Below are 24,304 nucleotides of genomic sequence, written 5' to 3'. Positions count from 1 at the left end.
TGGTCTCTTGAAATCCATGCATATGTTAGTTTGCACACCATCTATAGCAAGAGCTGAGAGTTTCATTTTGCAGTTCAGTTTTCTATATTCAATTTTTACCTGGATGCAATTTCCTTCAAAAACTTTCTCACAAGATAAACTTCCTATGAAATCTCAGTTTAAAAAGAGCAGAGGACTTTTAAAACAGTTAACAAACATTTCAGATTTTGATCAAATCACTCACAATCCTCAGGGGAATTAAACACTTGAAAATGGCAGAATTTACAAGAAATAGCTACAGAGTTTTCTGGCTCGTTGTGTGCTCCTGAAATCTTGCTGAGTTTTGCAACTTTTGCCTTGCTACAGTGAGATAAAACTGAAGAACACCATTGAAGGGAAAGGAGTTTGTCTTGAATGTACTGGCATTGAAACTATAGTTAGATAAAAAATATCAAGCAAGTTCTGTAAATGATTATGTTCCCATTTGTTTACTGCAATGAGTTTGGCTATCACAAGATGAGACTTACTGCTTTCATCTTTCCAGATACCAATTGGTAAGTAAATTTCCAACTTACATGCCTGACTGCTCAAGGAAGATGGATTTTGAATGACCCACAAGCCCCAGAGCAGAGCACTCCTCCCTTCTCCACTCAGAAATACAAATGGGGTCACATGACTTATGTGGAAATCAGTGTTTGGATTTCTAACATCAGATTAACACACTGAGAAAGGCAACCACAAATATCAGCCCTGAACAGAACACATTCAGCCTCTCAGATATTGCTTCAGAGGACACAGAAGTCAAATTACTCAAAAAGCTACGCACCGTAGACTTTTCACTGGGATCTAGTTAAAATGTAAACAACCATTGGAAATTTAGTTTGTTTTTCCTCTTCCTGTGTTATGCAACGTACTCAAGTTACACAAGGCTGTTTTTTCAGCTGGATCACAACATGGTAGCACATTTGCAGACCAGTGCTGATGTTTCATTAATGATCTCCATAACAAGAGGATCATTGTTGTCTTTTATGTAAATGCTGGCCAAGTTACAATCGCATTAAAATTTACTACATTCTTCTGGATGGCCCAGTATCAGAGAGCAGGTCATGCTTCCTACCACTAAGGACACTCCAACAATGTACAGGCTATTTTGGGTGAGTGCCTGGTGATTAAAAAAGCCCCACAGTTAATGAAGTCTGCCAGCAAAAGAGGAAATCTCAGTTGTTCATGTCAAAACAAGAAGAGAACTTGGTTTCTTAGGTGACATTCAAACTACTCCATATAAAAAACCCCATTTTGTGCAGCTGAAACTCTTCCCAGTCAAAGAGTCTGATCTAACAGCTGACTCAGAAGGATTTCAAATGCTAACTTTGCCACAGACTTCAGAGCATGGCCAGGCCAATTCATTATTTCATTCATCATCTATCAATTACAAACTAGAAATAGTATTTGCCTTCATTTTTCTTAACTATTTATCTAAGCTGTAAGCTCACTGCTTAGGAATAACTAACTAGTTACACTAGAAAGTGACTTAACATCCCAGGCTGTGAGAAAGAACAAGCAGACCACCACAGTGCACACATCAAATAAAACTGTAATCTCACCAGAAAATGCTGACAACACATGTAACACCCAAACACCATTCCAAGCTGAAAACAGGGTTTTCAGATCTTTTTTTTTATTACAGCTTATGTATTAACTTTACCAAATAGAAAAACATGCACAAAAATCTACCTAATGCCCCCATTACATGCAGACTCCGACACTCACACAAGCACCATTAATACAAACTGGAGATGCTTTAGGGAAAATCCAGCATAAGACAGAATCAATAAAGTATCAGTAATAAGCAATTAAGATGCTTTTGTTTTTCTCTTTCTTAAGCAAACAGCTAGGAAGAAACCAAAACCTTACTAATCTTCAATAAATTTTCCACAGAGATTGCCACACAGGGGGCTCCTCTTGGCTGGGTAAAGTGGGCAGCAGGGAAGCAATTCCAGAGGGACATGGCACCTCCTCATTCAACACAATGCTCCTTCTCCCACCAACACTTGTGGGTGTCATTTGGCTCCTTCTTTTGGAAATACTGAAATATTGGATAACTACAAGTGTAGTAAGGAACCAAATATCCTGGTATTTATCTTCCCAGTACGTGCTTGGACACAACCACAAGCAGCCAGTCTCAAGTGCTCTTCTGAATGAACCTAATAATGCTGGCTGCCCTCTATTCAGGCAGCTCTGAAAAGGTTAGGAAAAAGTGACTAAAACTATCAATCCTAACATAGCAGCTCACTGAAGTAGGAATATATCACTGCAGGTGATAGTAACAGCTACACTGCATCAAAGTTAAAAATACTGCAGGTTATATCAAACATACCAGCTTTTCTAGGGATCTTGAACTCAGCATAATTACTTATGTTAGAAAAAAACCCCATTCCTGCTTCTACTGCTTGCACATGCATTTTATTAGGTCCCATTTTATCCTAGAAGTCCACAGCAGTGCACAGCCACTGCAGTGAGAGTTTGAGCAGGGACCAAGATCTGGCAGGTGCCTATGGAGAAAGACTGCAGAAACACTGGGAAAAATACTGGTTCAAGTTGTGAAATCAGCAGGGAATACACCACTCATTTTGCACATTTGTTGTTCTGCAAGTAGACGGATGCATCTTTCCAGATTTCTTGGAGAAAGATCTAAACACAGAGCAAGATGAACAGGAAAGGAAGGGTTGAGAAGGTGACATGGAACAGCAACAATAACCTGCAGGGAAAAGGCAAAGAGGAAAAAAAAAGCTAAGAGGGAAAACAGATTTCGTATCATACCTAATGTACTCCAAGAATTCTACTGAAATAAAAGATTCCGTGGAAGTGAGAACACAATGATAAAATATTCCAAGAAAACACTTCTGACATTTGCCAGGACTTTTGCAATGGCTAAAATTCAATTTTTCTCTATTTCACATGAAAAAACACCTCAACTTAGATGAAAGTAACTCATGTAAGACATGCAGAATGACAGCTCATTCTGCATCTCATTTGCCATACACCTAGACTCTGAGATATTCTCTCCTCAGTTCACACATCCTACCCTGCAAGGCCCCACATTTTAACCATTTCTGCTAGAGAACAACGACATTCTTGCAGTCTGCTGCTAGCACACTCTCACCAGTTATTCCAGCAACACAACTGCAACAAGAATGCTGCAAGGAAATAATTCAGCCTCCCCAAAAGAGGCAAATTTGTGCTCAGAAAACAAATATGGCTAAAAGAAAGTATGAAAAAATCTGTCATTTGTGGCCAGAGAGGAAGTGCAGTTCTTGGCTAGGAAGATCTAAATTGCCAGAGCCACTGGCAAGGATTCTAGTGAAAGGAAACACATGATCCAGTAGCAGCTCCTCTCTGTTCCCCCTCCTCACTCCTACACTTAGTTATCTATTGTGTTCTGACACTGAATCTCTACAGAGATTTGGGCAAATCAGATGTAACCAGCTTGGCTCACAGAGACCCCAGGTTTCTGCAGCTCCTGTTTCACTCAGTGCAAGAGGCAAATGCTTGGATTATTGGCGAACAGGGCAGTTCATTGCTTTGTGCTTTAGTTCCCCAGTCCAGACAGTGGGGGCAATCTATCTCCTCCTTTTCTCAGATGGGGACACCTGTTCTTCTGCAGCAGTGGAGAGGTGAGAAAGCAAGACAAGGAAACAGTCAGAGGACTCCTTCAGGAGTAACAGGGATGTGAAGCTATCTGAGCCAGCCCGATAATTACAAGGAAATGGCAGCAGATCTAAATCACAACCGTGTGGGAGGTGGCCCTACCCACAAATGTGACAGTCCTAGCAGGTCTGCTCAGCAGCTCTTTTTGCTGTAACAATATTATTGCACCAAAGTGAAATATTTTGGCCTCACTCCAATAATAACCGAGACAGGCAATTGTTCTGGAAGAAAAGTCTGCTCAGTGTGATGGAAGCAGCCACTGCCTACTGGAAAGAAAATTCAGCAAAAATCTCTTTGTTCTGGTACTGTGGACTGAGCCTGGACTTCCCGCCCTGCTGTCAGGAAAAGGAATACTCTGTAAGCAGAACCTTAGCAGCAGACAGTGGTTTGAATATATGTTGCCTTGGTCTGGCACACTGACTGTTAAAACAGTTACACATTTTCTTACAGCCATAAGACCTTCTGGCTTTCCTCTAAGTCAGATAAATTAACCTAAAACGAAGCACAGAGTGCAAATCAGACCTGGTCAGAGTGTACAGATTTTATTACTGGAATCTACTGGGCATCTTAGAAACCTTGACACTCCAGCCTAGGAGTGTAACATAAATAATGAAAACATTTTGACAGTGAGACTGGCAAGCAGAAAACCTAACAGAACACCTCTAAGTACTCAAATGCACTTTAGGTGTATGTGCATAAGCCCTTTGGCAGCCAATAGAGTGAAAAGAAAACATCAATAGTTGCAGAAGCAGAATGCAGACAAGACTTAGCCAGATAATGCTCTAGCGAGACTCTGACTTCCTGGCTTGTCACTGACACTGTCACCCTATAAAGCAACACTGGGCAGCAATTAAGGAAGGGCAGTTATTCACCACTAAGCCAGGAAAGGAACAGAAATGAATGAGCTTTCCCAGGCTGCAGTAGTTCCAGATTGTCTCTCAAAGGGCTGCATCAATTACTGTCACTTATTTGTCAGCAGTGTGCAGTGATTAATTGGCGAGCTGCACATTTTTGCGCGCCTTACGTCAGACACGGCTCCGCTCCCCCATCTGTTCTTGCTGCTGCTTGAGACCAGAACGTTCCACACCACGGACCTTGTCAAGGCTGTATTAATGGCTCACAATGGACCCAAGCTAAAACAACTTAAAACCCTACAGATTACCTAAATGTGCTGAAAACAGAGATGTAAAGAGAAGTGACTGAAAGATTTAGTAGAACTGAAAGCTGAGATGCAAAAAACAGCAACAGGCTACGTTTCTTCAGCAAAATGAGAATGTCATGTTGGCAGAAGAAGGGAATTTGTTGTCAGCATTAAAATATGTGGAGAAGTTTTTTATCACTAATTCAGAATAAACAGTGCTTTACAAAAACCCCCAAGATATTTACAAAGTAAGTTGTAATAGCAAGGACATCAAAAACAGCCTTAAACTTCTCACATCCTTACTTTGCTATTTATCAAGGCATTTCAATGCCTCTGCCTTATTTTCTAAAAATCATGCGCATTCTATGGACTTTCACAGAAGTCTAACATGCATCTAAATGTTTCCTTGGAGTCTTAGCAAACACATACACATATGTATGTGCTAGGTAGGGAATAAATAATTCCACACATATACGAGAGCACAGAACAGCAGGACAGTATTGGGTAACACACACACCTTATAGGTTGTAACTATAACAATGAATTAATTATCAAAATACCATTTATCATTTATGTGAGCATTTTCATGTGTAGAGATGGATGTGCTTTGAAATTTTATTTCAATATGTGTCACAGCATGACAACAGCATCTTCCTGGGTCCAGGAGCTGTGGTCTGTGTGATCTCTGCCAAAGAAATTGCATAAATTTACTTCAATGCCTTTATCTCTCTCAGTTTCTATCTGTTGTTGTACCATTTGTAACAGCACCACCTTCACCAAAGTGACCTCTAAAGCCTCTACTGCAATTCTGCAACACCAAAGTAAACACAGAGAAAACAAAATCAGAGATTACAAGCCAGGTCTAGGTGAGGTAGTATATGGCACATTAAAGCTCAGTAATCATCCAGAAATTAATTTTCACACACTTTGAATATTTTTACTACTTTCTCAAAATTAAATGGAAAAAAAATTTCTGGAACATCACACAAAGTATTTAATGTAAGCACAGATGAATAATGTTAATATAGGTTAACATTCATGCCAAAATACAGCTGGCCAAGCTTCTGTCATGGCTCTAACCATGATTCCATGGTGCCTATCAGAATATCAGCACTATCAGCAGGACAGGCTCTGACAGCTCCTCATCCCATGCATTGTGCAGAACAACAAAATCTGCCTGTGAGATCTGCCCTTGATCTGGGATTTACTGGTCCCAGAAGGCAGGTCCCCACCTTCGTGGGGCAAAGCTTGTCTCTGTCTCTCAGGTGCCATCAGCACCTTGGACAGTGAGAAGCCAGCAACTATTTCCAATTTCTGTTCAAGAGTTCACTTTTCACACTTATTTTTCAATTCCTGACTTGGGCCCCATAGTGTACATTTCTCCTTTCTTGTGCTTTGGCTGTTATCATTTATATGATATAATCTAAGAGGCTCTCTATTTTTATTTTGTGTTGACACAATGATACTGCCTGATGGGTCATTCATTTTATATTAGCTGAGTTTCTCCGCTGCACACCATGAACATCAAACACCACCTCCTTCTTTTTCTGTAGCAAAATTCAAAGCTGCATTAGCTTAAAAACATTAACAACACTTTGTATTATTTATTATATTCTACCCTGCAGGCTCACCTACACTAATCCTCTCGGATGCATTCAGAACAGGAGTGATCCTTGGCCTCCAACTTTAAAGCAATTTACTTCTACTGCAAACACAGCAATATTTTAGATAGAAATTAGAGGTGGGATTGGAAAGGTGTTACATTGTAGAAGGCTCTTGCCTGTCTACCTTATGACACTAGAGGAAATTCCCAAAGCTGTGACAGTGTCAGTGGTCTTTGATAAGCCTTGTCATTATCTTTCCATTCATAGTTCCCTAAGACAGATTTGAAGAGCAATTGTGTGACAGTATGGGGTGAGAAATGACAACAAATGGTTGACAAATATGGTTCAAAAACAGAACAAAAGAACTTCCCAAACCAGAGTAGGCAGAACAACTCTTTTAGTGAAATAATGCATTCAGAAGAAATGCAGAAGAATCCTAGAACACATACATCCCTTTCTATTCTAGATAATGCAAATTAGTCACCAGATCATCACAACGACCTGCTGTCTTAAAACGTGGGTAATTTATATCTACAGTATTTAATGCATTTAAAATCCACAAGAGGGCAGACACAGAGGTAAACTGAAGACACACAAAGACGGCAGATCAAAAGAAGCCTCAAAATCCTGCCCAGTGTTCTGAAATGTGTGGCTGGGCTTGTCTTGGTTCTGTGGTTTAAGAAGAATTTGACCATATGATAGGGGCAATTTTATTAATAATGCATTTAGACTACGGATTGCCTTTACTCAAAAACATAACCTTGCCATATGCTGAAAATATGAATCCTATTAACCAGGTTCAGGCAATTCTTCATTTCTTCTGAAGCCAGCTTTGGCTCCACAGATAATTATAATGACCACATAATTTGCCTTGTTCAGTCATTATTAAAAATTAATTCACATCCACAGCAACTCTTCCCTTCAGTGTACATGGTTTGATCTGGGGATGTGCATACATGCTACACACATGTATAGTACACAAATATATTGTTTAATATACTGCTTGTGCCTACTGTAAACAGTGAACTCCATAACCACACTCTGGCACATGTATTTACTGTAATAATTTCTTCTTCCTACATGAGCATAAATCAACTGCCCAAAGCAAAGTTAAGCAAGTACAAGATGAGAACAAGAAAACATTCTTCATTTGCTCAGAGGATGTATTGCCAAAAATCTACAGCAGCTGTGGATTCACCTAAGGTAAGTCTGAAATGAAACACAGACCCAAGGATTCATCTGTGACCTATTTTGCTTGGTTTCTAGAAAATATTGTTCTTTATGTCTGGGGCTTCTCAAAACATGGCATGAGGAACACCAAGCAGAAAAAGAGATGGTGAAAGCAGTTTATCCAGCCAGAATCTGCTTTCAGAAAAAGCAAATGCAAATGCCACAGCCACTTTGAGTGCACAGCAAAAATGCAGCTCCAGATTCTTTCAGAGTAAGCACATTCAGAAGTTGATTTTATATTTCTGAAAATACCTTTTGAAGCAAAACATTTATGTGTTTATCCTCTACTGACAGAGGGGTGAACTGTGGCTAACATGGACAACATGACAGTAGCCCATATCCTGAGCAGACCTTGCCAGACTCTAATTTAGGAAACTGCACAGCTAATCATAGGAAATTTGTAATTACAGGATTAGCTACTGACTGGGTTTTTATATTCACAAGGGAAGTTACCAGCAATTATGAAATAAGTCTGCTAGAGAACACACATGTGGTTGGGCTTTCTTAGGTTTAATAAATTTATTCACCTGACTGAAAATTTGACACTTGATCAGTACTATGCTCAAGAGAAGCAATTTACAATCACAACTAAGGGCTCCAAAACTGACTACTAATTTTCTGTTTCTGGAAAAATCTTGCCTTGTAACATTTAATACAACTCAGAAAATATAACTTGGTCCACCATCCACACTGAGCAACCACATGGCTGGTAGCTGTTAGCCTGAAACTTAAGGAGGATGATTCTTTGTATGACTTGTCAATTCAAAAAAAGATGAATTAGGCAATTGCAGCTGAAGAGATAAATAATTCCTAGTGTCACTGAAACATACAGCAGGAAGGTACCATTTTGGTACAAAGGAAATGCACTAATTTATACCAGGGAAAAGCTTTTTTTTTTTTTTTTTTACTTCTAATAGGCTATTAACTGCTTAAGCTTAAAAAGAAATCATTAAACTTGCACACCAATCAGCAATTTGTCTCTCTGACTGAGAACAGCTAAATTTTAACCCCTTTGCCTCCCCTACAGTGATTGGCTGAGTCATGTCCAGTTTTGTGGTGGCTTTCTACAAACTGATATTTAGAACAAGGAAAACAAACAAACAAACAAAGTTCAAATCATTAATTTCACAGCTTTTTCTACTCCAATTCTCATCTGAATTCTATAGTCACATTCAACCCTATAATTGCTAGGCTAATGTAAAGTACCAAAGCAAGGAGAAGAATCACTGCTTCAAGCTTTGCTGTGCTGTAAAGGTGTGGGCAGAAGGATTTAAAGGAGGTTTAGTTTAGTACACCAGGTCTCATTTGTAGCTCCAACAGAACTGATCTCAGAGTCTTTTTCTACATTGAAGAGCCAAGCCCAACCCAGTCATCCCACACAAGTATTTAGGACCTAGCTGAGGAAATGTTTAGAAAGGGATAACCTCACCTGCTTGGCTTATCAACAGCTGCCCTTACTGCAGAGAAAGCTTTCCACTGCACTCATTTGAGGAAAACTTTTGGGTCAGGTTACTCAAAACTGCAGGATTTTCCCTCAGACAAACAGTGTGAGTTTAGCAAATAAAAATATAGCAAGAGATTTAGGAGATCTTAAGAAGGTGTCATTACATGGCTCAAGGCTGTTCACACCACAAGGAAGGATAGGAAAGTTCAGGCCTTGGCACCCTCTGCCCAGAATAACCCAGTAATACAACAACCTTCCTCTCTGCAAAAGCCAAACAGCAGAAAATGCCCTCTGCATGAGCTGTCAGTGTCACCTGGCAAGACTGAGTTACAAGCTAAACTCTGTGCTTAATACTAGAAGGGAAAGCAGCAACCTGCCCTGGTTGAAACAGCAAATTCCCATAAACACAGAAAAAAATGTGCATCTTCTAAAGATTAGTGTACTCTTAATTTAATAATTTGTTCCCCTCCTGCCTTTTCTAGGTAGAATCTGATTAAATAGCTATTTTCATCCACAGCTTTTTTATTCTAAGTTTTTAATAATTTTGTTATAAGTGCTAAAGGAAGAAAACAAATTGAGATCTGTAATAACAATATTTTTCTTCCATGCCCAAAAGAGCTTTTATTATTTCATCTCAGCATATCTAATCCCCCCTTTACCTACTATGAAACTGAACAAATTGCACACAGAGGCAGAAGGTAATGTAGGGACCAAACCCTCCAAGTTCTATCACAGTATAACTGACCTATGTTAAGAAGTGAGAATATGCCAGACAAAAGGACTTGAATGCTTTAAAACATTTAGAACAAGATATCATTTTATGAAACGACTTTGGAGCTTCTTGTCCTGCTAAGTGGATTTATGATCTACCTTGTATTTGGCAGATCAAGTTTGTTAAAGAATATTTCTCTGAGGCATGACACAGAGAATGATCACAACAATTAGAACCAAACCTGGATAATGCTGCAGTGGAGGTTTCTCCTCCAGCAGCAGCCTTACCTGTTGTAGCAATTCCTCCCAGTTTTGTTTGAACAGCTGGTAACTGGAAATGAACTTGTGGATTTAAGGGCTTATAGTCTTTTCCCTATAGAAGGATAACCAAAAAACCCCCTGAATCCACAAACCCAAACCAACTTTTATTATTGGTTCCTTTTTGCTGAATGTCCTTCTCAGAGAAAAACAGAAATGAAAACAACCTCTCTTCAATTATTGTTCAGCCAAGAACATGCTGCTTCACCATGCAACAAATCAAATTAGAAAATTGAAAATCAGTTATTCCCAGTTCATTATGTGCTACATCTACCTGATGTTGCTGCTGTACAAACATGCTGAGACACTTCCATTGCTTCTGAGATTTGAAAGATAAAGGCTTTGAACACATGACCAATGATATTTGAAGTACAGCTGATCATATCTGTCTGTGATGCAGATGGGAAATTTATATATAGATAAATTAAGATGCCTTATGGGAAATTTATATATAACAAACATAACAATAATAAAAAGCTGCAGTTTTGTCTCATTGTTGCTCTAAATTTTTTTGAGCAAAGTATCAAATTTAAACTGGGACATTTTCTGCTGTATTTATACAGAACCAAGTTCCTGCTTATCAGAACATCCTGCTAGGGAAAACCTAGACAATGGAATCAAATGCCAAAATTTAATTAACTCTACTAATTTCCAGGAGCACACACACGGACTTCCAGAGCCCCATGAAAGTGTGATCTCACCTTCCCATTCTAGCCTTTTATATATCTGACCTATATAACACTTTTGGTGAAAGCCATGTGGGATCACACCATTTCAAAAATCTAGGTGGCAACACTTACTATTTTTCTCTTTCTTAAATTGAACAATAATTCTTAAATCCAAGTTTTCTTGGGATAGTTGTTGGAAAGACCTTGTGGTTTCACACAGTAACACCAGGGGTTTTGTTTTTCTTTCTCCATCTCACTACCTAGATTTTTGTGGTGTACCAGGCCCAGGCACAGTGCAGTGATGGAGATCCAGGAATATTTTCCTGCTACCTCAGCTGGAGTCCATGGAGACAAATGGACCATCAAGTCTCTCCTGCACTTGTGACACAGGCAGGTGAAAACTTCAAGAAAAACTTCAAGAAAACTTCATCTATGACAACTCTTCAGCTGTGACTTAAATTACATAAATTTCTCCCATCTTCTTGATGTACCACAGAACATACAGCTGCCAGAATTCACGATGAAGAAGACAACTTCTGAGCTCACATTTGCCTAAAAAACCCCAACAAGCAGATCTCAAATCTCACCATGAAGAAAATCCCAACATTTCAGTGCAGTAAGCTTGTAACTGAACTGAAAACATTTTACTGTACCCTGACCACACCCTGACAGCAGCACACTGAGCTCCTCTGCTCAAAGTGGTGCTTTAGAGGGACTGTTATGATACCCTTCAAACTGAAAATTCAAATAAACACAGAGTCAGGTGTCTTGGAAGAATAACAGCACTGGTACTTATTGACACAAATGCAGAGCACTAAAGGCTGCAACCTAAAGCAACACAAAATGCCCAGCAGAGATTAACTTACACTATCCCCTCCTTTATCTGATTTCTACTTAGGACTTGATAGTTTAAATTAAAGAATCCATGAAATCCTTCAGAGTCATACAGACAGACCAGAAATCTAACATTAGAAAATTAAAAGATATTTATCATTTTAATAATTTATATCACCTTTAGGCCCTACAGCTGATCAGAACAAAAAGCAAAAGGAACTAGTGAGAGTGCTGCTGTTCCCAACATCAGAAATGGAGCTCTCTCCAAGAGGAGCCAAAGGTAATTGAAAAATTAGGAGAACAAATGGAACAGTATCTGCACAAAATTACAGAACATGGGGAAAAAAATCCACAACCTTCTAAAATTGCAGTGGCTACACACTTACAGGAATATCTCTAGATTTTCATATTATTCTGCAAGGCACCACTCACTAAGGAAAAGTCAGCATTTTAACAAATTATGATGAACGAACAAACATACAAACACAACACTAAAAATTTACAATTACCTTTACAGCAACAAGTTTCACGTTATCACTTCTCAAAATCAAGTGCAGAAAACATTATTTTTTCCAGGTAATACCAAGTGGGACACTGCCAATGGAAATTTTTACTCAAAGAAGAATGGTTTGCTGGTTTGCTTTTTTTCCCCTTTCTCTTTGTTTTGATTTGTTCCTTTTTTTTTTTCTTTAAGAAAACTACAGATCAAATAAAAAGATGTAGCATACTGGTAAGTCTGCCTTGCATATAAAATCAATTACACAGTTGATGAATCCAGTAATGGGAAACACATTACCTCTGAGTGGGAGAAATTCAGACCCCCATGGAAAGAAGAGGGCAGCTCCTGCTGTGGCAAGACCTGGAGCTGCCAAGCCAGGTGCTGGCTCTGCAGCCATTTCAGCCCAAAGGGAAAGTTCCTGGAGGACAAGATAGAAAAGATGCTCACCTGGAGCTGGGCTTCAACCTCCTGCACCTGCTTCTTGTGTTTGCCAGCAAGGTCTGAATTCCCTCATGGATCCTGTCAATCCCTTGTTCTGCTGACACCATTAACAAGATCAAAGCTTCAGCTGCTTAACTGGCATTGCTGATTACATACAGCAAGATTAATCCTTATGTATTGTAGCTCACCTAGAAACAATTTAAAGAACAGGATATTCTCCTCTCTACTTACTGACTTTCACAACTAGATGTTCTTGTCAAAAGTAGATATTAACCCTAAACACAAAGCAACTTTGCAGTACAGCTCTGGCAAAAATCTTATGCAAAACATGTAAATATGTTAAATTATCCTCTTTTATTCCTCAAAAGAATTTTCTTCTTTGTATTTTAATAGACTTGTTCCTCAAGAAATCCTTAGAAAACCTTCACTTCTGTTTTTTTGGTTTGGTGGGTTTTTTTAGTGTTTTAATTTCCTTTTGTTCTTTTTGCCTGAGTATGTACTGACCAAATAGAAGGAAAAATATAAAAGGCTGGAAAACAAACAATTGGAATCTTGGTTTTCCTATGACTCAATTCTTTTCACTGACGTCAAAAAGGCAAACAACAACAACAACAAAGTAACCCACTTCAGACATGTCAAAAAAATGACCAATCTCATTCTCCTTGGAGACATTTAAGAACATATAGCTAAAAACCTATCACACAACTCAGTATATGATACTGGTTGCTTTTGCTCTCTAACCCTTAAAATTATATTCTTTTTTATATCAGCTACCAGTAAATTAAAGTTTTCTGGACCTAGAAATAAACTGTTTTGATAAATTGTAACAAAATCTCTACAAATGAGGAAATATTCTTTACTCAGTTTTGTAATGCTTATTTCAACTACATTTGTCTTGGACACTTAGAACATATTTAATTTATGTGAACAAATGATTTGTGGAATGGAACTGGCAAAGTCTCCAAGTTTCTCTTACCTCTCAGGAAGCAAATAGTGCATGAAGGCTTAGGATACTTTTACACATAGGAAGTTGCCACAAACGAGAGAATTATTCATAATTACACTTCTCCAAAATCTGCAGGAACTCTATACACATGTCCCTGTTCATTTTGTAAAACACCAACAGGTCCAAAATGAATCTGAACAGTTTGCTAATGCCAGAGCCTTAATATTAACTGCTGATAACTCAGGAATTCCAGATGCAATCACCCTCTGAAGTTACAGTTTTACTGTCCTTGTAGATAAGAATTTATTGGTTATCTGGCTGTACAAGAGGGTCTGTGGGAATTCTTTTGAAAAGTCTTCTGCAGCAAACAACTCACTCTGATAACATGAAGAATTTGATTGTTACTTGGTTTTAAAGCAGTATTTGTCTCAGTGCTCATGAACAGTACTAAGGGGAAAAAAGAAAAAGGTATTTAAGTGATATGAAGAAATCCAGGGCATCTGATTCAGCAGGAAGAAACAGTGTGGGAACCAGCTATTAACCAGGAAATCAAACATATGTAAACTCAACAATTCTAGCTGCTCATGCCACCCTGTTCAAGTGTCTTTCCACTTGCCTTGCCAGCCACAGTGATGAGTATGAATACAGCACTTAAAACTAAACTGCTCAACATTTTCACTTCAGTCTTGTTTCGTGTAACCAGATGAAATAAATCCTCCTCAATCTCATGCAGGAATACTGAATGCTGACACATTTCCACAGTTCTCTACCCACACATTTTGGCATCTCAAGAATCAATTCAAGTTAATGAGTTTCATACAGTAACGAGAAAGCTGCAAATAAAATGAGACAAAGTTGTGTTACAACAAAATGCGGAATTATGATATGAATAAAACAAGCCTGGATACAATCAGCAGTCAATTAGAATGACAAATTCTGTGTGGTTTCAAATTAAATAATTTTAATGGAGCGTTGTAGGTTAGATACAGAAATACAGTTGCAGGCAGCCAAGAGTTTAGTTGCAAGTGTCCAGGATTTCCAGGCACTGCTACTAATATCTAAGTTTCTAAGGATGTCACTAACAAAGAAAAGCTTTTTTAAAGCTTCTTTGTTTAAATGAGGATAAAATTTTTCCAAAGTTGTTGTATCTTCGTTTTTTTAATTTTCAAGCTGTTTTACATCAGAATGTCTTTCAGGGTTTTTTTCCTACTAACATATTTACAACAAAATTGGGAAAAATAACATGTGAAGGCAATACAGTTGTTTCTCCTGACTGTGCTTACTGGCCAGGTGGCAAGTCTCAAACTTGTGCACGTACAAATGCAGCACTTTGGATGCACCCTTCTCACTGAGGCTGTATTTAGCTCTCAGTTTCTCCATGGACATTTTCCATGTGTACTTTGAGGTAGTCATTCCTTGTAAACTTCTTGTGGCAGAGCTGGCACTCTGCCATGGGGCGGTTGGGGTTGTGAGTCAGCTTGTGCCGGATCAGCATCTTCTTCAGGCTGAAGGACAGGTCACAAACCTGAGGCAGTGAACACAAGACAAAGACAGACAAAGTATTAAAATCTCAAGCATGTGTAACACTCCTAAGGTTACATCACTGAGACCACAGCCACACATACCTGCAGTACTTAATAAATGAGCTAGTCTTTGGAAGAAAAATTCCTTCAGAGCACCTGGAAGATTTTTACTCTGCCTCGAATTTTTTATGCTGTATATTAGGAGTGGTACCACAGGCACAGGGATGCTGTCTGTCTAAAAAGACTCAGTCTTCAAAACACCAACACATTGAGGTGTCCTGGTAACATTGTGCTGCTTTGTTCAGGTTTTTATTAATGCTATTGTTCTATCTGAGATGCAGCAAAAATTGTGACAAAGCATCATGAGCAAACATCAGTTCAAACGATGTATTTCCTTCCTGACCTCCAGAATGACACCTGCAGCTTCCAAAAGAATCAGTTCCAATTGCTCAGTTGCAAGGAAGGAGGAGTGAGAATGAACAGGTTCTGAAAACTGCAAGATTAATTACTAATGTAAAGGAAACGTTGTTTCATCCTTTCTCTGCCCGGCTCAGAAAATGGCAGACATCTGATAAATGAAGGTGCAATTCCTTTGCATTATTATCTGGTGGGCTGCTCTCTCTCCTCCATTGTATTCCCAGCAGTCCCCTTCATTCTGCCATTGGAAGAGATGGACAGAGGCATGAGGGACTCTGCCCATACTAAAGCCATTCCTTTATAAAAACCCCTGTACTGAAGTTAAAATGAAAAACAAAAGGTTAAAAGAACAAGTTCAGCAAAGAAAAGTTAGAATTAAAAGTTAAAGCATGACATCAACTCAACTGAAACTGTGCAGTTATACTGTCACATTCACCTACTGTGCAAGGAAATATTCTAGGATGAATTTGACAGGGAAATGAAGAAAAAAAGAAAAAGAAGCAGCTGCTGATTTGACAAATGAAATAGACCAAAGTCATACAATTAAACAAGAATGAACATCCATAGGCTTGCACTCTTAAAATTCCATGTTCATTCCAGACAATATCTCTTTCATGCAGAAAAAACCTCAAGGAAGCCAGGACAATTCCTCTGGAGAAAAACAAAGCTTTAAATTTATACTGGCGCCCAACTACTGCAAATGCTGAATGATGACTGATTCCTTTTGAAACCACAACAAGAGCTGACTATCCAAGTTAGATCATCTTGACCTCCAGCATTTGGATTTTATGCCAATTAAGGCTAAACCAGTAAATGACCATAAAATGCCAATGGCCAGAGGCAAGTTTTGTACCCAAAATTTCTCCCCGCACTGTGTGTGCTGCTGTACCAGAACATTTTTGACTTTATGACATGACGTAATGCTGAAGACCTTCATGCAGCAACTGCAGCTCTCCAGCTTTCCCCCATGAATTATCTCTGAATAAACCTCTCTGAGACCCAAGCAAGAGCCACCCTTCATTACTGACAGAGAACCTCAGTGGCAGCACCCACTGGCCAGCTCTGAGCACTGCTTTTGCCACAGCCAAAGGGTTTGCCACAGGGTTTGCTGCCCCTTCTCAGAGCACACAGGGGAACCCATAACATCAATCTAATAACAGCCACAAATCCCAGTGTGTTACAAGTGCCACACACTCATAAATACTCCATGTTTCTTGAGAGCCAGGAGGCCAATCAGGGACACACCCAAGACAAGATGGGTGTTCTGTGTATGTTACACACATCCCTGTATTTCTAAAATAAACAGCTTATAACACAGCCTCAAAGGACTTGTCATTCATTTATTCTGCTGATGGGACCAATGTAATGTGTCCTTCTGTTCCTCCAAGGCTCTAACATGTTGTGCTACCTTCCTTCTTCAAAAAAACACATGGAATGCACAGGATTGTTAAAGGTATGGCACATCCTGTGCTGCTCTTATGCAGAAAAAAGTTTTGGGAGTTTTTTTAAAGAGTTTGATTTGTATATCAATTTTGTAAGCACGACTGATACTTTACAGATTTACAATCACTCTTGCTCATGTGCACTTGAGCTCTAATCAGTCTCTTCAAAATGATCAAAGTTTTGGTCAGGTAGGGAGGATGGAAAGACTGACATTTGAAATAAAGTGTAAGGTCAACCAGAGGCAGAGTAGAAGGAAATACTGTATTGGAAAGAAACCAGGACAGGCAGTACTTGACCTTTCTGCCCCCCCAAAATAATCTATTGTCTCTGAGAAACTGAAGTTCAATTGGCCTTCCAGTAAAAAACAGGCTGGTCTGGAGAGGGCAGATATCTAATTTTCTATAAAAAATTGCATTTCTATTTCCATATTTCAGTTATTTTCACTTTTCTAGGTGACATGTATTAGAATTGCCATCTTAAAATGGGAATATTCAATTTCCACTATGATCCGTGGGATGTGAGAGCTTTGATACATTAGGGTCTGAAAATGCTTTTGCTGACTGATAAGACACAGAAATGGACACATAAATAAACTGCAGCACCTCCCTCAAACAGAGTACAAGGATTAATTTCACATGTAACTCAGTCCTGCACTGTAATGCCTGTTCCATGTGCCTGAGAGAGAGAGAGACAGGAAGAGAAGACATGATTTTTATTTCTGACCCTGGAAAAGAAAATCTATTTAAAGCAAAAATATAGACTAAAAGAATTGGTATGTGGTATTCCAGAGATAAGAACTTGTGGAAGCTGCTGTCATAAATTACCACTCAAGTCATTATATGAAAAAATAATGAGAGCATCTAAAGCTACCTTGAGCAGAATAAAAAACTGTAGGTGAAAAATCAGGTAGTCCACAATAAATGCCTCCCATAGGGACATTTTTCTGTAATTGTCCACTACTGCTTTTCCTGTAACTGCTGCATAAACATAACAAAAAATATCACCAGTAACTGAAGGCACACTCTAAAGATTTCTCAAGTGAAGGACTAGGATTAGACACAGATTACAACTGCTTCTAGAAATGCTATGGTTTGGGAAAGTACATGTCTACTTGATTAATGAGGAAAACTGAAGGAAAAGCTGAAACAGGGAAGTATGCTTTCATACAGCTCCTATTGCTAATTAAAGCAAGGAAAAATAAATATAATAAAAATATAATAAAAATATAATAAAAATAATATAATAAAAATATAATAAAAATAAAAATATAATAAAATATAACCACCATACCAAGTCAGTCTGCAAAAGCACACTCTGAATCCAATAGCAGTGAACCTTGGATCCACAGTGTGGGAAAAACTGCATTTACACAGCAAGCTGGCCAAGAGCTGCTAAACAGTATAACAATCTGAAAGCTGAAAAAGTTATTGTCAAATGATTTGGAGTTAGAGAAATCCTCAAGGTACTACCCAGAGCCAGGCTGAGATTATCCCAAAAGAATACAGCAAATCTCTTAACTTACAGACGTCAGCAAAATATCTTAGTTGAACTTTTTCATGAAATTAATATATTTTATTCTCAATGAAATGACATCAGATCATTCATTAAAAACCAGAACAGTTAACAGACCCTTGAAACTTTCCTGCCAAGCTGTTATTCTAATTTTGCATCTAATTATATAAATTTCTGAGGAAATTTACAGCTGCTCAGACTGAGCCATCTAGGATATAATTGAAAGCTGGCACTCGCCTGTGACTGCCTCATGAAGACTCAGTATCACAAAACAAAACACCTACACTAATTCTACACCCAATCTGATGCCTTCCTTTAAATCCTTGAGCAACAATTTTGGCATTTGATAGTTCTGGAAGATGTTATTCCCCAACAGTTTCTGCACATTCAGCCTTCCCACCCACCTCCCAAAAGCTGAGAGATGTTGCATACAAGGGGGGCAGGCTGCACCAAGGGTACCTGACAGTGATCTATGAACTGTCACAGGAAATGCTGCATTTCAGCCCTGTGAGCATGCACAGCATCCCAGATCCCCTCAGCAACAAGAGGTCGAGGCAGATGTTGAAAATATCAGACCAGATTTCACCAGAAACAGCCAATTCTGAATTCATATTTGTGTCATTCAACATCAGAAGCATTGAGATTCCCTGTAATAAATTAAATCCCTTTTCCTACACCAGCTAATCTCCAACTATTAACCTGTCATACAATTCATACAGGAACCCAAGCAGCACGAACTTGTAAATGGTAACGTACAAATTGCATTACTAATGGTGAAAATAACCCTTATGGGATCCAAAACCATAAAATGAATGGGTGTGCATGGCTCTTGGCAAGCACAGAGGGTACATGAAATTCCCTGAACGGTCCTGAATTCCTTGGGCAATGGTGAAGTGGAACCATGCCACAAGCTGTAAGTACAAGGCCACAATACCCCTGCAATTAAATCCTGAGGCTGAGAAGACAAAGGGGAAAGAGGAGAGGAACTCACATCACACTGGAAGGGCTTCTCCCCGGTGTGGGTCCTCATGTGCTCGTCCAGGCCTCGCTTCTGACTGAAAGCCTTGTTGCACTCGGAGCACTGGTACGGCTTCTCCTGCGCGCAATGACAACAGCGAGTGAAAGTGAGTCAACACAGAGCCCAGGCCATTAAAGCAGTGGAATTCCATGCTGGATGGTGCAAGTTTTATTTTCTCCCCAAGGTATTACAGTCAGTGAAAACAACAGAAAACGACTTTCAAATGATTAAGTGAAAGCTGGGAAAGCTGTGGCCTGACAGTTTCCACTTCAGCACCTACTTATGAATTAATTATCCGTTCCAGTCTTTCAGACTCAGCCATTTGGGGAGCCTGCTTTTTGTCACGTGAAAGGTACAGAAACATACAATTCCAATGTTCTTTCATTTATCCCCCAAAAATGCTTAAAGCACACAGACAAGTAAGATTATCTACAGAAACTTCGAGTTTGTCTGGAGGTTTCCAAGCAGGGGAAGAGGACATACAAGGAAAGCTTGTGGTAGCAGAAAAACTTACTTTGAAAAGTGGTGACAGAAGGTTAATCACATACTCATTGCAGAATCTCAAAAGAAGTGCAGATGGCAACCAAACCATCTGTATTTTTATTAGAACTATTGGTTTGCAGCTACTGTAAAACATGATGTTAGAAAAGTTGCAATCTCCCTAACCTGAAACAAATAAGTAGAGATAAATAAGGAAACCCACTTATGTAAAGATTTTTTTCTTATGTTCTTCCTTCATATAGAAATTTTTATAGGTGTAATTCCCCCTCAATTCCACTAAAGTTACAGAAAAACTGCATAGAAATCAACAATAAATCAATTAAATGCAAAAATTAGCATTATGGCAGTGCACATGGCCTCATTAAAATTTTCATGTTCTAAAGGCACCCTTATTTTTGCACCAGCTAGACTTCCTTCACTCTTGTTCTACCTTTTTCTGTGGTCTCTAATTCTGTACTGCTTAAGTTCTGAAGAAAGGTATTTTAAGAAAAGTAAATGCTTTTTATTAAATTAAATTGAAAGCAACGACTATAAATCAACAGGCCAAAAAAAGCAGCTAGATCTATGAATTAACAAATAATAGGCAGTAATCAAGTTCTTAGGGGAGATGATGTGGGATCCAAGGATGAATGAGATGGAACAACTCAGGCATTAAAGCAAGCGAGAGAATAAGCTGTCTGGTTATTGAATTCCTACTCTGAGTCTCTGGGAACCATCAGGTCTCCATTCACCACACACCTAACACAGTGTACAATCAATTAGTGGTGGCTCTGTCCCAGTCTCTCTCTTTAGGGCAGGTCCAGAGACCTCAGTGGGGCAAAGATGGGGTTCTTTTATTTCACAGTCTCCTCCCACCAAGTCTCCTAGAAAAGGCAGTGTTACTGCCATGATTCTTCAGTAGACAGCAAAACATAACAAATAACCTAAAGAAGATCTGAATTGATCTGCAAAAAGAAAAAAAATATCATCTAGACCAAGAAGTTCATGTCACAAGGAACTTTGCTGACTTGACTAAAGATTTCATGGAGCAGGGTCCGCGTTTTTAAGGGAAATGTACGAATAAGCCACGTGAAAAGCAGGTTTCTGCCACAACCCTTTAATTGGTTTTGCATTGTGGTTAACACAAACCACATTTCTGTGAGTTCTCCAAAAGCAGCCTTTCTGTGTGGAGGCTGTTCCCCAGCAAGCGCAAAGTGAAGTATACGATGTGCACATCTTAAACACCTACAAAAGCATTCACTACTGCAAGCTGCCCAGGTGGGCTGGCTCCCTTTTTATTATCTTGGTCTTCAGCTAACTGAAGAACTGACTTGAAAATGACCAGGTCAGTCATTACAGTGCTACATGGATTTCAGGATTCCAATTTGGACAAAGAGCCATTTTAAACTCTGGGAAGCTGGAGTCACAAACCTGGGCTGTATTACCTTCCCCCAGCTTATGTTTGGCCATTCTATATTTTACATTTGTATTATTCTCTGTGGCTAAAATGGTGTATCTAACACCCCCTTGGCATTTGTATTGAAATTCACATCTGTAGTGCATGAAACACATCCAAAGCTGTCTTTGATCTAATTTTAGATCCCTTCCATCTGTATATTCCAGTGACTTCAGCAGACATGACTGATTCACACCAGCCTCCTCTCTCCTGAGTGAAGCTGCCCTCCATTCACATCTGTGTCTGTTTCAGGAAAACCAGTAGTGCTGTCCAGAGCAAAACTTGGCCCTCAGTTTATCTCCAGAGAAAAAGACTCTTTTTTGTTGTTGATTTTGAAGAAAACATCATCCTCACAGATCAATTTCTTCAAAACAAAACATTCTGCGCTTTTCCCTTTCTCTCTGCTTCTTCTCCCCCTCATGTCAAATTTCCATTGCACAATGGCTGGAGAAAGCAACACTTGTAACATGGAAAAAGTGATATTTGCTTGGCATAATCATCACTGCTTTAAATGTGAGCAGACAAAAAAAAAAAAAAGATAAAAACCATAGCAACAGGTCTGAAAAAGCTAATGCCACCACCAAAGGACAAAAGGGGCCAACACTGAGATAAGAAAAAAGCTGGACAAATTTAAAACATGAAGAAAAAGGAAAAACCTGCTATCAACAAAACAGGAGCTCATTGGGAAGATGATCCAAATCCAACTTCAGAGGAGTTAGCAAGTGCTGGTACTGTAAATCTGCCCTCTGCTGAAGAAGCATTGCCAGGCCATGGCTGTGGTGGCAGCCAAGCTGAAGGGTTACACGTGTTTCCTTTTATTGACCGTCTGAACGAGGCAGGGAGCAGGGAGAGCGAGAGAAACAGGACATGGCTGATACTGCAGTGATTTAATACCTCAGTTTTAAGCATTCCAGGTATGAACAGAAATATGCAGGTCAGGATTTACAACCTTCCTGCCTCTGAACAAGGAAAGGCCGAGCAGAGCCCAATGGTCCTCTGGAAGGTGCTCTGCTGTAAGACTGACTCATGCTGGCCCAAAAGCTCCCATCTCTGGTGGGTTTCACCATTAAAACTGGGAGAAATGAAACATTTTCAAAACCACATCAAATAAAACAGGGCCTGCAGTACACACCTGTGTCTGTGGACGGCTCAATCACAAATCACACCTTGAATTCTAAGCAAGCTGTGCTTTGCACTAGACAGACCTCACTCAAAACATGACAAATCTCAAGGACATTTGGTGAACCACCTTGACACAAAGTGTGCACAGAGTGTCCTGCAAGCCCAGCAGATGGATTACTCAAATGCAGAATATTTGAACTGCCAGCTGCTGCTGCAGCTGCCTGTATGTCCCTTAAGAACTATAAATACATTATGCACACTAAGGTAGCACTTGTGCTCTGTAAACCGGGCAATATTGGTTAATACATTATATTAATATATAATATTAATATATAATATTAATATACATATATTAATAATATAATACAGGTGAAACGGGAATGACTTCAGAAGGAGTCTTCTCCAAGTTGCTCTCTAAATCTGAATTTAGAACTATTTCATCAGCTCAACACTTACAGCAAAACAAACATAATTTAAATTTTGTTATTATTAATATTATTATTATCATTATTACCCAATAAACGTATCTCAGATGAAAATAAGAGTAAGGAACACAACTACCAACTTGATGGGCCTATATTTTCAACGTGCTGAAAACTGAAACTTGAGAGAAGCTCAGAGAAAAAGGAAAAGCTGATCAGGTCTTGTATTACATGTAAATATTTACACTTGACGTGAATGTGACAACTGACAGGAATAATGGTGATGCTACAGGACACAAAAAGCAATTAAAATAAATAATCCCTTTCTTTCCATTATTCTAAAACAAAGCCTTCCTTTGCTCACAGAAAAATCTTAAAATGTCTGTTCATGAGACACTGCTACAGTAACATCTGCTTTTAAATGGCATTTTATGTGAAAATTTTGAAAATATTCATATTACTGTTACTAAATATGATTTATATGCTTGCATTATCACCTGAACAGAAGGTTTAATAAAAACCTGCTTTGAAAAAAACATCAGGCAAATGGAAAAATGTGGCCTAGAATGAACAAACACGATCAGCCAGATAACATTAAAATACACCAGCCATGTCTGCAGCTACCAGGAACTCATTACTCACAAAGAGAAATCTGGAAATCCTTCAGCTTTGCCAACCTGAAAACGCAGGAAATCTGCTTACACTTAAAATCACAGATAGCCCAAGTTAATGGACTCCCGTTTTGTATCTAAGTGTGAAAAAAAATTCAAGAACTAACAAGATGCTCTCTCAGAACTATAAAGTTTCTGCAGGTTACAGCAAGTGGCTGGCCCAGAGACAGAGGTCGACTTAAATTACTGACATAACATTGACACTGGAACACAAAGGGTGATGAGAATTTACAGCTCTACAGAAACAGTAGGGATTTGAAACTTATAATATTAAGCCTCAATTAAAAATCACTTACAAGAACATGTTGAAAAGCAAAATCCTTTAAAAAAATATTTCCAACGATTCGAGCAGGCCAAAAAATTTTCCTGTTAAAACAACTGTGAAATAATTCTGGCAGATTTAAACATTAAACAAAATGTGACTTTTATTTGAAATGGCTAATGGTTTTTTTTAGAACAGGTCTCAATTCAGTTTTAGGAGTATTTTAAAAATAATCTTTTTTGCAATAAAATTTATAATCAAAACAAAAGCATGAATCTTATCTGAAATGCCTGCCAGAAAAAAACTGCATTTCTTAGAAAGATCTAGTATATGCAATTCATTGGGCTTTACCATATCATTAACTTTCAATTTTCCATGACAGTCCTGCCCATTTGCTGCCCATAAACTGAAAAGTTCTCATTTCTTTGCCATTTTTTGAACTTCTGAGGTAATTT

General features: G+C 38.8%; 1 protein-coding gene across 6 annotated transcripts in view; it reads right to left on the bottom strand.

Annotated features, from left to right (window-relative positions):
- Positions 1–14,472: 14,472 nt before the first annotated feature.
- PRDM5 (PR/SET domain 5) overlaps positions 14,473–24,304 on the bottom strand; it is a 73,007-nt gene continuing 63,175 nt past the window's right edge. For all 6 annotated transcript variants that reach the window (XM_064712387.1, XM_064712388.1, XM_064712386.1 and 3 more), the window contains 2 exons: positions 19,410–19,514; positions 14,473–15,048 (listed from right to left, as the gene is read on the bottom strand). In XM_064712387.1, coding sequence (XP_064568457.1) covers positions 14,884–15,048; positions 19,410–19,514 — 270 coding nt within the window. In that variant the 3' untranslated portion in view covers positions 14,473–14,883. The remainder of the gene's footprint in view (positions 15,049–19,409; positions 19,515–24,304) is intronic.

Source organism: Zonotrichia leucophrys, chromosome 4 (genome assembly GCF_028769735.1).
Source record: "Zonotrichia leucophrys gambelii isolate GWCS_2022_RI chromosome 4, RI_Zleu_2.0, whole genome shotgun sequence".
NCBI lineage: Eukaryota > Metazoa > Chordata > Aves > Passeriformes > Passerellidae > Zonotrichia > Zonotrichia leucophrys.
The sequence above is the reverse complement of the archived record's forward strand: the minus strand, read 5'-3'. Positions and strand labels throughout refer to the sequence as shown.